At 46.1% G+C, this 12,983-nt stretch overlaps 1 protein-coding gene across 1 annotated transcript in view; it reads right to left on the bottom strand.

Annotated features, from left to right (window-relative positions):
* enox1 (ecto-NOX disulfide-thiol exchanger 1) overlaps nucleotides 1-12,712 on the bottom strand; it is a gene marked incomplete at its 3' end in the record, with an annotated part of 59,226 nt that extends 46,514 nt beyond the window's left edge. The window contains exon 1 of the mRNA XM_083638613.1: nucleotides 12,643-12,712. Within this exon, the coding sequence (XP_083494739.1) occupies nucleotides 12,643-12,697 (55 nt within the window). The 5' untranslated portion in view covers nucleotides 12,698-12,712. The remainder of the gene's footprint in view (nucleotides 1-12,642) is intronic.
* Nucleotides 12,713-12,983: the final 271 nt, after the last annotated feature.

The following is a 12,983-nucleotide window of genomic DNA, read 5'->3' as shown; positions in this document are numbered from 1 at the left end:
TCGTCAAAAGGGCCTTTCTGTGTGGAGTTAGCATGTTCTCCCCGTGCTCCCCTGGGGTTTCCTCCAAATAGGAACCCCCCGCTAAAGACAGGCTGAAAAGGAGAGAATTTATGGTCTTTAGCGCAGCAATGTGAAAGGTAGGAAGGTGGAAAGAAAGAAGGCTTGTTGAGGAGAGAATGGGAGGAACAAAATGTCTGCCCCTGGAGACAGAGAGGACAGGAGCATTCCTCCGGCTGTCTGGTGGAGAGCTCTAGGAGGCAGAGCACGTTACTGTCTCCATCACACTGCAGAGCTCCAGGAGGCAGAGCACGTTACTGTCTCCATCACTGTCATGCCCTCAACCTCTGCCTCCTAGTCTCTCTCGCCCCCTCCTTTCTGTTGTGATTACAGGGTTGGAGCCAGGTGTGTGGAGCTGATCTCCAGCTATCGCAGCTGCCAAGCATCACCAATCAGCAGGCTTCATATACCCAGCCCAGACGTCAAGACACTGTCAGATTATCTTCTCACCTGCATGGAGAGGAACCTCTGCTGCCCTAAATCTGAATACCTGCTCCAATCCTCCCCTGTCTGTCTGCCTGCTCGCCCTCTGCCTAGACTTCAGCCTACCTGCTCTCTGCTCGCCTGGACTTCAGCCTACCTGCTCTCTGCTCGCCTGGACTTCAGACTGCTTGCTCTCTGCCAGCCCGGACTGCTGGATGCCTGCTCGTTCACCTACCTGGACTCTAGCCTACCATCCTGCAACCTGGGTATCTCGTCCATCCGGACTGAACCAATAACCTTTAAATAAACAAACTGTGTTACAACTTGATATTCTGTCTCTGTCTGTCTCTGCCCTTGAGTCCAACAAACAAAACCCTAACAATCACACTGCAGAGCTCCAGGAGGCAGAGCACATTACTGTCTCCATCACACTGCAGAGCTCTAGGAGGCAGAGCACATTACTGTCTCCATCACACTGCAGAGCTCTAGGAGGCAGAGCACATTACTGTCTCCATCACACTGCAGAGCTCTAGGAGGCAGAGCACATTACTGTCTCCATCACACTGCAGAGCTCCAGGAGGCAGAGCACGTTACTGTCTCCATCACACTGCAGAGCTCCAGGAGGCAGAGCACGTTACTGTCTCCATCACACTGCAGAGCTCCAGGAGGCAGAGCACGTTACTGTCTCCATCACACTGCAGAGCTCCAGGAGGCAGAGCACGTTACTGTCTCCATCACACTGCAGAGCTCCAGGAGGCAGAGCACGTTACTGTCTCCATCACACTGCAGAGCTCCAGGAGGCAGAGCACGTTACTGTCTCCATCACACTGCAGAGCTCCAGGAGGCAGAGCACGTTACTGTCTCCATCACACTGCAGAGCTCCAGGAGGCAGAGCACGTTACTGTCTCCATCACACTGCAGAGCTCCAGGAGGCAGAGCACGTTACTGTCTCCATCACACTGCAGAGCTCTAGGAGGCAGAGCACATTACTGTCTCCATCACACTGCAGAGCTCTAGGAGGCAGAGCACGTTACTGTCTCCATCACACCGCAGAGCTCCAGGAGGCAGAGCACGTTACTGTCTCCATCACACTGCAGAGCTCCAGGAGGCAGAGCACGTTACTGTCTCCATCACACTGCAGAGCTCTAGGAGGCAGAGCACATTACTGTCTCCATCACACTGCAGAGCTCTAGGAGGCAGAGCACGTTACTGTCTCCATCACACCGCAGAGCTCCAGGAGGCAGAGCACGTTACTGTCTCCATCACACTGCAGAGCTCTAGGAGGCAGAGCACGTTACTGTCTCCATCACACTGCAGAGCTCCAGGAGGCAGAGCACGTTACTGTCTCCATCACACTGCAGAGCTCTAGGAGGCAGAGCACGTTACTGTCTCCATCACACTGCAGAGCTCTAGGAGGCAGAGCACGTTACTGTCTCCATCACACTGCAGAGCTCCAGGAGGCAGAGCACGTTACTGTCTCCATCACACTGCAGAGCTCTAGGAGGCAGAGCACGTTACTGTCTCCATCACACTGCAGAGCTCTAGGAGGCAGAGCACGTTACTGTCTCCATCACACTGCAGAGCTCTAGGAGGCAGAGCACATTACTGTCTCCATCACACTGCAGAGCTCCAGGAGGCAGAGCACGTTACTGTCTCCATCACACTGCAGAGCTCCAGGAGGCAGAGCACGTTACTGTCTCCATCACACTGCAGAGCTCCAGGAGGCAGAGCACGTTACTGTCTCCATCACACTGCAGAGCTCTAGGAGGCAGAGCACGTTACTGTCTCCATCACACTGCAGAGCTCCAGGAGGCAGAGCACGTTACTGTCTCCATCACACTGCAGAGCTCCAGGAGGCAGAGCACGTTACTGTCTCCATCACACTGCAGAGCTCCAGGAGGCAGAGCACGTTACTGTCTCCATCACACTGCAATGAGACGGGACGGGGAGCAAACGCAACGTCAGCACAAATACCCTGAGCTGCTGCCCACACACACAATAACACGTGAAGGAAAATAAAGTGACTCCAATGAGAGGCGGAGGAAGCTGTCATACAAGAAAAAGATAAAATAATAATCTGTGACATTTCCATATAAATAAATGCCAGTTTTCCTACATTCTATCTGTGATTGATAATGCAACAGTGATTCAACTGTAACATTTCCACATTTGCTGTTCTAAACACTCGGTGTCTGCTAGATGTTTCTTGGGAAGTGAGGTGTGTGATAGTCAGTGCCATGTTCCCTCAGCCCTATGTTCCCTCAGCCCTATGTTCCCTCAGCCCTATGTTCCCTTAGCCATATGTTCCCACAGCCCTATGTTCCCTTAGCCATATGTTCCCCCAGCTCTATGTTCCCTCAGCTCTATGTTCTCTCAGCCATATGTTCTCTCAGCCCTATGTTCTCTCAGCCATATGTCCCCTCAGCCCTATGTTCTCTCAGCCCTATGTTCTCTCAGCCATATGTCCCCTCAGCCCTATGTTCTCTCAGCCCTATGTTCTCTCAGCCCTATGTTCTCTCAGCCCTATGTTCTCTCAGCCATATGTCCCCTCAGCCCTATGTCCCCTCAGCCCTATGTTCTCTCAGCCCTATGTTCTCTCAGCCCTATGTTCTCTCAGCCCTATGTTCTCTCAGCCCTATGTTCTCTCAGCCATATGTTCCCTCAACCCTATGTTCCCTCAGCCATATGTTCCCTCAGCCCTATGTTCCTTCAGCCCTATGTTCCCTCAACCCTATGTTCCCTCAACCCTATGTTCCCTCAGCCATATGTTCCCTCAGCCCTATGTTCCCTCAGCTCTATGTTCCTTCAGTCCTATGTTCCCTCAACCGTATGTTTTCAATTGCTAGTTTCAAGTCTTCTTTAATACAGCATGATGTTCATTTGTAAATTATGGCCCCATTTAGAGTAAAATAGACCATAAAGCAGACTATGCTTTGGGGTATGATTGACAGGTCACCTGTCCAGTGATCACACAGCTCACTGATCACAGACCAATAGCAGGCAGCGCTGCAGCTCTTTTTGTCCAAATATGGTAACTTCTGGCTCCAAGAAAATCAAGATGGCGACAGTCAAAATGTGAAACTTGAGGCTTTAAAATGGGAGTCAAAAAACCATGGATGACGTCACTGTGGATATGTCCATCTTTTTATACAGGCTATCATTAATTAATGTGCTGGCTCAGTTTCACAAACCTATGGCCTCAGGAAAAAGGTTTTTAAAGAGAAACCCTGCGGTTGTCATTCATAAAGTAAAGCTGTTTATCTTACATCCTAAAAAATAAAAAGCCCTTTTAGAGGGAGATACATGGTTTCCATTCAATAGGGTTTCTATAGGCCAGTCTGTGCGATTCCAATTAGTTCTAACATATTTTAATTCTTTATCAGAGAGTACATAAGGCTATAGAGAGAGCTGTAAACAATTCCTGCACAGGGTTTTGTTTAGCCCCTCATAATCTGTTTTATTAGAGATCTTCAGCCTCGTACAGTATTATTTAAAAAAAACAGCACTTGGAAAGATAATCTTCCATAAATCTCTGCATTTGTATGCGGGGTGCATGTGGAGATTCGTCAGGTCTTAGGAAAACTCATTAAAGTGTTGTCTGCGATAGCCCCGACAGGTAAATTACACCTCGACGTGCCACACATTCATCATAATCACATAACGCAAGGCGCTGGGCGCTCTGAGCTCCGATTCAAAGTCCTGGTTCATTTCTCTGGCTCAGAGCTCTGCTGCTTCTGCCAGGAAGAGAGAGAGAGGAAGGCAGACAAAGAAAACAGAGAGAGAGAGAGGGAGGGAGGGAGGTAGAGAGAGAGAGAGGAAGACAGACACACAAAAAAAACAGAGAGAGAGAGGTGGAAAGGATGGGGAGAGCAACCCAATCGGCAGAATAAAACTGGCATTTATGTCTGCAAACCAGGGATATGTGGAATATCAACGTACAGTAGGCTACATTTGAAACAAAACGTCAGCAAAATGCGTTTCTAAAACGTGGCATTTTAACTTAACCGCTACAATCTCAAGGCTATCCCGACGCGCGCGGTTATGTTCCTCCACTGTTAAAAACGAAAGTAAACATGTGTCGCGCCATTGGTTGGGTTTAAGCAACAAAGCAACTTGGTTGGGTTTAGGCAACAAAGCAACTTGGTCAGGTTTAGGCAACTAAAGCAACTTCGTTAAGTTTATGGTTTAGGTTGGGGTTAAAACTGAAAGTGAACTGAAAACATAGTAGTGTGTGGCTCGGGAGTGGAACATGTGCTCTCTCGCTTATAAAGCCCCAGACACACAAGAACTAGAAAGGACTAACAGCAACTACTGTAGAGCCAGACACATGCATCACCTCACGTCTCCTGTGTCGGGGCCAAAAAGTTGCATTTGAACACTCCACATAGACGACAGCCGAGGGCAACTAGCACGTACGTTCTGCGCCTGCGTGAGACCTGATTCATGAATTAATTCGTGTTTGCCTACCATTTCGCTCACTTCAACGGTTTCGTAATATAGCATAAGAATATGTCGGATAAAAAGTTGCAAATGGCACTGGCTTTGTCAGCCCTTGTCTGGTCTTTTGCTTGTGGAAAAAGAAAGGAAGATGTGGAGGTGAAGAATAAGGAGAAACTGCACTAAATATGGGTGGTGATATCATGCTGCGAGAGGCTCATTGGACTTTCCCAAAGGTACGTTGTTGTAAAAAAATATCTTGTTTTGGAATTATCAGATTAGATTAAATTGAAAAATGAGCAGAACATTTTGTGCGCGCCCTCTCTTCTCGTGCACTGCTTTGCTTAACCAGCTGACCAACCGACGAACCGACCAGCCAATCAGAGTGATTTCTCTCAACGACGACCCGAGGCCGATTCAACATGTAGAATGGTCTGGGCGTCTGACCATGGATGTATTAAAAGACATGGCCGACGGCCGCCTGTCGGCTTGCTGTGTCTGGGGCTTAAGATGGGGACGCTACCGGTCCACCAATCTCACCCCTTCACCCTTAGGTGCCAGCAATGCTACAATATTCGTCATTAGACTCTATGTCATTAGACTCTACTGAGTGTATGTATCTATGCAACGTATTTTGCTTCAGAAATGTTGATATTTTCCATGGATTCCAGAAACGTACAAGTAGCCTACGTACGGCTGGGGAGGGGGGGAGATGGAAAGACAAATGACAGCAAACTGAAGCCACGGGGGGAAGGGGAGAGAGAGAGAGAGAGAGAAAACCTGTTTTATTTGTGATAATTTTATAATGCTTCTTTCACTCCAGCCCTCCAGGGACAAGTCCTGCACCAGCCTCTATATAGGAAACATCTGGCTGCAATTACCCTTAAGGTGATAACTCGTCAATCACACACACACACACACACACACACACACACACACACACACACACACACACACACACACACACACACACACACACACACACACACACACACACACACACACACACACACACACACACACACATCGTCCCTGTCTTTTCTCTCCCGTCTCTCTCGTTTTCAGTTTCTCATTATCTAAATGTGAGCACATGCAGTTATGCAGAGCTGCAGATCTTGTCAAAGGTGGAGTGCATGATCAGCATTAGCTCAACCTGCTTACAAATGACTTTCCATTTTCAAATTGCGTGCAGTGAATACGCCAAACTGTCCAACTACGGCAATGGGCCTTTTTCACAGCAGCCATTTTTGTGTCTGAAAGGAATGGGTAACCTCCCCCCACGCCCACTACCGCCTGAACATAGTTGAATCCTCCCCTCTGACATGAGCCCCACCTTAGGGCTAATGTACACCGCCTCCGGAACAGATGCGCTACGGCTCCGGTACGGCTGTGAACAGACCCACACTCATGTAATCTGTCAGACGTATGCAGGATCCGACAAAAATAGAACAGGTGCGTAATTTTTCCGTACCGCATGTATCGCCCATCAATCAACATGAGCGAGAGTCGATCCGGCAGTTTTGCCGGATCCGCAACGCAGCCGTAACAGTTAACGCATCTGGTGTACATTGCCTGTTAGGGTGCAGTGGTGGAGGCGTAAAACACTCCACACCTTTCACACTGTGTTCGATCCCAGCGTGAGACATGATTATTTAAGCCGAACCCAAACCATAACCATAACCTTAAAGGGGGACTGAACCCCCCCAGATTTCTTGCAAAACGGTATTCTACTTGATTTGAAAACTCTGCAGGCAAGATGGCTGCCTATACTCCCTTCTGTACCCTGGCAGAATAAACTATCATAACTTGGCCAATAAGTATGTAAGATACAAAATAAAACAAATTGTAATGTCTTTATTTGTTGAATGCAGAGGACATGTAACTGTTTAGTTAAACTCGCATTCCAGGAATATTGTATTTAATGCGCTGCTCTAAACATAACGTAGTTGGCTCGAGCCTGTTTCGTCCTGGAACCCACTCGCTTTGCGCCAGAACACAATCGATTTGGGGGTGGAACACGCCAGGATTGGCCAACGCCAACGCCAGTGCCCAGAACTGTCAAATCAAATCATCGACAGAGACGCTATGGCCCGCCTCCCAGTATTTTCAGTGTATCAGAGATAGAGAAAGATAAATGATAAATATAGCCACGTTATAAACAACAAACTAACACTGGTGATCCGTATGGAAACAGTGTTACTCGAAATGGTTAAAAGTTATATCAATTTGGTCATTCAGTGGCGTTTTACTGCCATGTAACATAACTAGCTAGCCGGTAACATTAGCCACAGTCGGCGATTACACGCGCAAATACCACCGTGACCTAACGATGTACCAAATCGCCCATTCATTTGAGGGCACAAAAAAAGCAGGTTTGAACCCATAGAGGGCACTTATGCTGCTGAAATGATAGGGGTTTGTAAAATTGTAACAGATTGGTCTCAAATGTGGAGATTTTGACCAGACTCCTTCACATACCACTCCAAAAGCCATATATATTGGTTAAAAGCTGAAAAAAAGTGTTTTGGAGTAAGTTACACTTTAACCAATTTCTTTTATGTCCCTAAACACAAGTTGTTTTAGTAGCAGCCGAGTGCATATAAGACACACCAGTCTCGACTTTGCCTTCGGCATGTACACATTGCATGCAAAAGTGGAAACCTGTGATATTTGTAGGCCATGGGGCGAAACTGGGTTGCATTCTATCATGTTGTGATGTTAATATTTGGAATTGGGTCCCATGAGATTCCTGACAACAGCTTCTCTCTCTGTTCTCAGCAGCTGCCTTGCGTTAGTTAAATCCATGCATTCAGTTGTTCTGAGCTTACACAAAAACTCAACAAATCTCCCAGTGTGCTCATTTACTAAACTCCACAATACAACACTCATACAATGACAACCCCAAGCCTTTATACTGCAGAGAGAGACACGAGCAGACAAACTCAGACAAGTCCCGAAGTCTTGGAAAAACAATTTCACAAATAGATTCTATAGTGAAATTAAGTCCACAAAACCAGCAGAAAATGAAATCATGCCCCTATACGCAGCGCTTGTGTATTTTTTACATTGCAGCAGTGGAATATCCTGTAGCCATACCGTACAGACTCCCCACGGACACAGCTCTTGGCTTTCAGTGATTTTATTGTACTCTCAAAGATGTGACAGGTTTGCATTGGACTCCATGGTGGGTTTGGCTTGAAATAACATTAGATAGGAGGATGTGAAGGTATTCATTATATCCAGATGCTGTTCCAGCCCCGTCCTCTTTAGCAAAGTGTAACAGTTTCATAAGTCTGGGAAAATCCCCATCTGCTAGATCTCACACGGGTCGTTTTATTGCATGGACTTTGGAGAGAGAGGGGGAGAGAGAGAGACACACACACACACACACACACACACACACACACACACACACACACACACACACACACAGACAAAGAAATAGAGAGAGAGACACACACACACACACACACAAAGAGAACCTACTAAGGTAGACCTATTAATATTTACCAATATATTATTCCAATATTGTTCTTTCATTACTGTAAAAGTCAGATCTGGTCTACTCATTGCTGTCTACCTCCAATATCATGGATATGATGCTTTTTTACTGATTACATGTTATACAGTAATATATATATATATATATATAGGGCTATATATTAGGGCTGTCAGCGTTAACGCGTTAATCGCAATGCGATTAAGGGCCCACCATAACGCGTTATGTTTTTTTTTATCGCGTTAATCCCATGCCGCTATTTTGTCCCTTCGTCGCACACGTACTTGTACTCAAGCCGTTCGGTTTCCTGTCTCCTGCTTGTGCATGCAGGCATGGAAGAGAACGACAGCAATACGTTTCTAAATGGCTCGTTTTACTTAAAAAAAACTCCCCAAGTGGCACAGTGGACAAGTCAAGAGCCGTAGTTTGCACCTTGTGTAAAACGGAATTAAAATATCACCGAAGTCCATCGAGTTTGAGGCGAGCGATCACCCAAAAGTAGCTAGCGGCCAGCTAGCTAGCGCGAGACTCATCACTCATTCTTCCTTCAGAGTCTCGGATGCGCGGGTCCTCTAACCACTGGGAGGTCGGCTCCAATGGCTTCACGCGATATACACGTTATCAATACACAGTTTCCAATACCGAGCCATTATTCACATGGAAGTGCCAAAGTTTTTAGCTCAGACACAGCCTTCTTCGGCTGTGTCATTTTGGGTTTCGACTGCTCCACAGCGCTGCCGCTGGAAGTATCGGTTCTAGATATATTTTGTAGACATTGTTACCTCCGGTCTACATTCCACTTCTATTGAATTGAAAATAAATCTAAAATTCAAGATCACAAAGTACATTTATTTGCATTCATTTGATTCCCAATCATGACACACTGGTAAGAATGATTAATATCTAATTAAAAATGCTTTGAAATGCAAAATAATGGCATTTTAAACATGCGATACAAAGATGCGATTAATCGCGATTAACTATAGTTAATCTCAAGATTAATCGCGATTAATACAATTAATCTTTTGACAGCCCTAATATATATACATATATGTATATATATACATATATATACATACATATATATATACATATATATATATATATAGACCCCTTATACAGCTGTCAACATTGGAGCTGCAAAAGCCGTGAGCCCAGCATTGACAGACACAGAGAACTGTGTAAAAGCCCCGCTGTCAGGACTGCTCTGTGCCCATCTGCGACACACAGTTAGATTTTAGTTTTAAAATGCAGTTCTCGGCTTACTACCACAGCTTATCGCCTAGTGATAAGCAATGTTATGCATCGAAATTAACGTTGGTTAATGGGATATGTCTTAGAGACCCATACGCACTGGCGCTGTCAATTGGCCAAGCCTAGTGGCCAGCAATACATATCGTGCATTCCTTTATAACTGGGGATAGCGTAGATAATTATTCTGTAACTTGCAAAGATATATTGTTATGTTGATAATGCACACAACTCAATAATGACATTATGTAACGTTACTTGGTTGTTAACTAACCGAGCGATGTGGCTGAGCAGCCTACAGCTTCAGGCAGCTTACCTGATTGTGAAATGAGCACTACAAAGTCGGGCATTTTTAATGATGTCCTCGTTCCAATCAGCTCAACTCAATAATGACATTATTTAACGTTACTTGGTTGTTAACTAACCGAGCGATGTGGCTGTTACTAGCAGCCTACAGCTACACTACAGCTTACCTGATATGAAATGAGCGAGCACTGCAAAGTCGGGCATTTTTAACGATTTCCTCTTTCGGCTTGCAAACAAAGACACCTACGGTTAGCATTAAAAGCAGTATGAGTTGACGGGATTCGGTAAAACTTTAGTCCTTGCTTTGTTGATAGTGTAACAGACTGTTCAGTGTTGTGTTGTGTTCTATTGCGTGTGTGCAAGGCTGTGTATGTTCCCTCGAGTTGCCTAGAACAGGATATGTGGGGAGAAGCTTGTTATAACGTTACAGCCTGGCTCTATCGTTTATTATTTTATTAACCAAGTGTGAATAGGCGGACCCGAATACTCTGCTACAATAGCTTTCCGATTCTGGCATCGCACTGCACAACACGAAGACATGTCGAATAGTCGAATAGTTTCACAGGCACTGGAAAACTACTTGACAGGGCTGCGCGGAGTCTGTCTTTCTGCCTCCGTCTTGCGCATCGACGCTGCGTGATGTCAGTGTGACGTAGTCGTATAAGGGGTCTATATATATATATATACTGTATATATATATATATATACCGGTATATATATATATATATACTGTATGTCCTTGCACACACAGTTACAGTTTGTGACAAAATAACATCCCCAGCTAAAGGCTACTGCCAGCATTTCATCCCAGCAAGAATCTATTAACCCAAAACCCAAAGCCCTGAGCCCAAACTCATGACATGAGTGAATTCTCTAAAGAGCATGAAGTATGAATGTAAATGATGGGAGCCTTCTGTGTCTACTTAGAACGATTCCATAAATATGCATAATATCAAATCTACTCATGAATTTTAATGTGCCTCTAGTTTCTTAATTTCCCTCTATCCTCGGTGGTGGTGCCGCTGTAATGGTAATTGCAGTACAATGGGGCACACACACACACACACACACACACACACACACACACACACACTCTCACACACACACACACACACACACACACACACACACACACACACACACACACACACACACACTCACACACACACACACACACACACTCAGAGTTGTGCACAACGCACAGAAAGACCTATTGTAGTAAGTCAGTCTCTCTCTCACACACACACGCACGCACGCACGCACGCACGCACACACACACACACACACACACACACACACACACACACACACACACACACACACACACACACAGAAACCCTATTAGCATTAGCAGAGACAGATAAGTCAGGCCATTAGAAAGAAGACCAGGCTTCCTCTCCTTTTCTCATCTTCAACCTCGACCTTTGACCCTTGGCGGGGTGCGGCTTTTAGGGCTTTTCACAGTACACGTAGCCGGGGCCAGAGCCGTATAATAGAAGAGTTCCGACATCTCCATTCACTCCAATCGACCAGTTTTTTTCCAGGAAGTAGAAAGTGGAACTCTTCAGTAAAAAAAGCAGCACTGTCGAGTTGCATCAAAATAGACAGTGTTGTACTTTGAAAGGGTTTTTCATCCCTTGAAATTAATCAAATTGTACATTATCGGCTTTATTTTAGCATGCAAAAGTAGCGCGAGACCCATTCCTGGCTGTTCATTGGCTAATGATTCTTGCATTTTGGTCCTCCGCTGACGCCACTCTGTTACTAGAGGACACTAGCCGGGGCTAAGTGAGTCTCTTAGCCTGGGGCTAAGGGAGTGGGCTAACCCCGACCCCAAGTCCTACTTTTCAGGGTCAACCCTACTTTTCGTCTAAACACAGGGCTAAAAGTTGCCAGTGTGAAACAGGGCAGAGACGGGGTCATCAGGTCACTGGTTCCAACAGCCCTGGGCTCTACTAACTCTGGTCTAGTAGAACCGAGTGTGAATCATATAGCCCTGAGTTTAGGTTAACCTGGTTTAACAAATGTGTGTGTGAGAAGGGGATAAGTTAACCCAGGGCTATCTTAGCCCTATTCTTAACCCAGGGCTAAGATAGCCCCGGGCTAAGAGCATGCAGTGTGAAAAGCCCTGATTCGCAGGCCTTTCTATGTGGCGGCTGCCCATTTGGCCTGGCTTTGCTCCTAGAGTACATTCCAAAGACAGTAAACTCAGAAGGATGGGACATTCTAAACTGCCCATAGTTCTGAATGCGAGGGGGACACCAGGAAGAGTAGTGATAGCAGAGACTTTTCAATATAGAGACACTTGATGTTTGGAGTGGTTGGGCTCCTTGAAGGGTCAGAAGTAGCCTACACAAGAGATGAAGTGGCTGTCAGGCGGAGATGGAACACAGCAGGCTACAGGGCATGCAAAACATTCTGCAAAATTAAGTATAGAGGACTAGCGTAAACGTGGTTTTTAAAAATCATGATCTTCAGAAAACTCTTAAAACGTCATAAAAGTGGCCCTCAAATTGTGTGCTGAACACGAAGTTTGCTGTTTCATAAACTTTTGTTAACCATATACTTTATTTCAGGCATTTAACCAAAATCCCATTGACTTTGAGACCAGGGAACCAGGAAGTCCTAACATCCGGGTCTTCCGGCTGTGGTACTCTATATGAGCCTACCTGAAAGCAGCTGCTGGCCGCTAAGGCCCACGGGCACCATGCCCAGGTTGTTCATGGCCGTGGCCCAGGCTCCGTGCTCAGCCACAGGGACACTCAGGTGGTTGTGTTCAGCACCCACAGGCCCTACACCACCAGCTGCTGCAGGAGAGAGGAGCCATAAGACAGGAGAGCACAGAACATGGAGATGGCAATATGTTAGGTGTACTGTAAAGGTCAACGTGTCAACTGAGGAGGTGCGTCTACTGAGGCGTGTTCTTTCTCCCCGTCTCTCCTCCGCTCTGTTCCTCTGTCTTGTCATCAAGGCTGTGACCAAAACTATTTAAAATACATTTGAATAATTT

This window comes from Poromitra crassiceps (genome assembly GCF_964638095.1).
Source record: "Poromitra crassiceps genome assembly, chromosome: 6".
NCBI classification, from domain to species: Eukaryota; Metazoa; Chordata; class Actinopteri; order Beryciformes; family Melamphaidae; genus Poromitra; species Poromitra crassiceps.
This window is presented reverse-complemented; position numbering and strand designations above follow the sequence as displayed.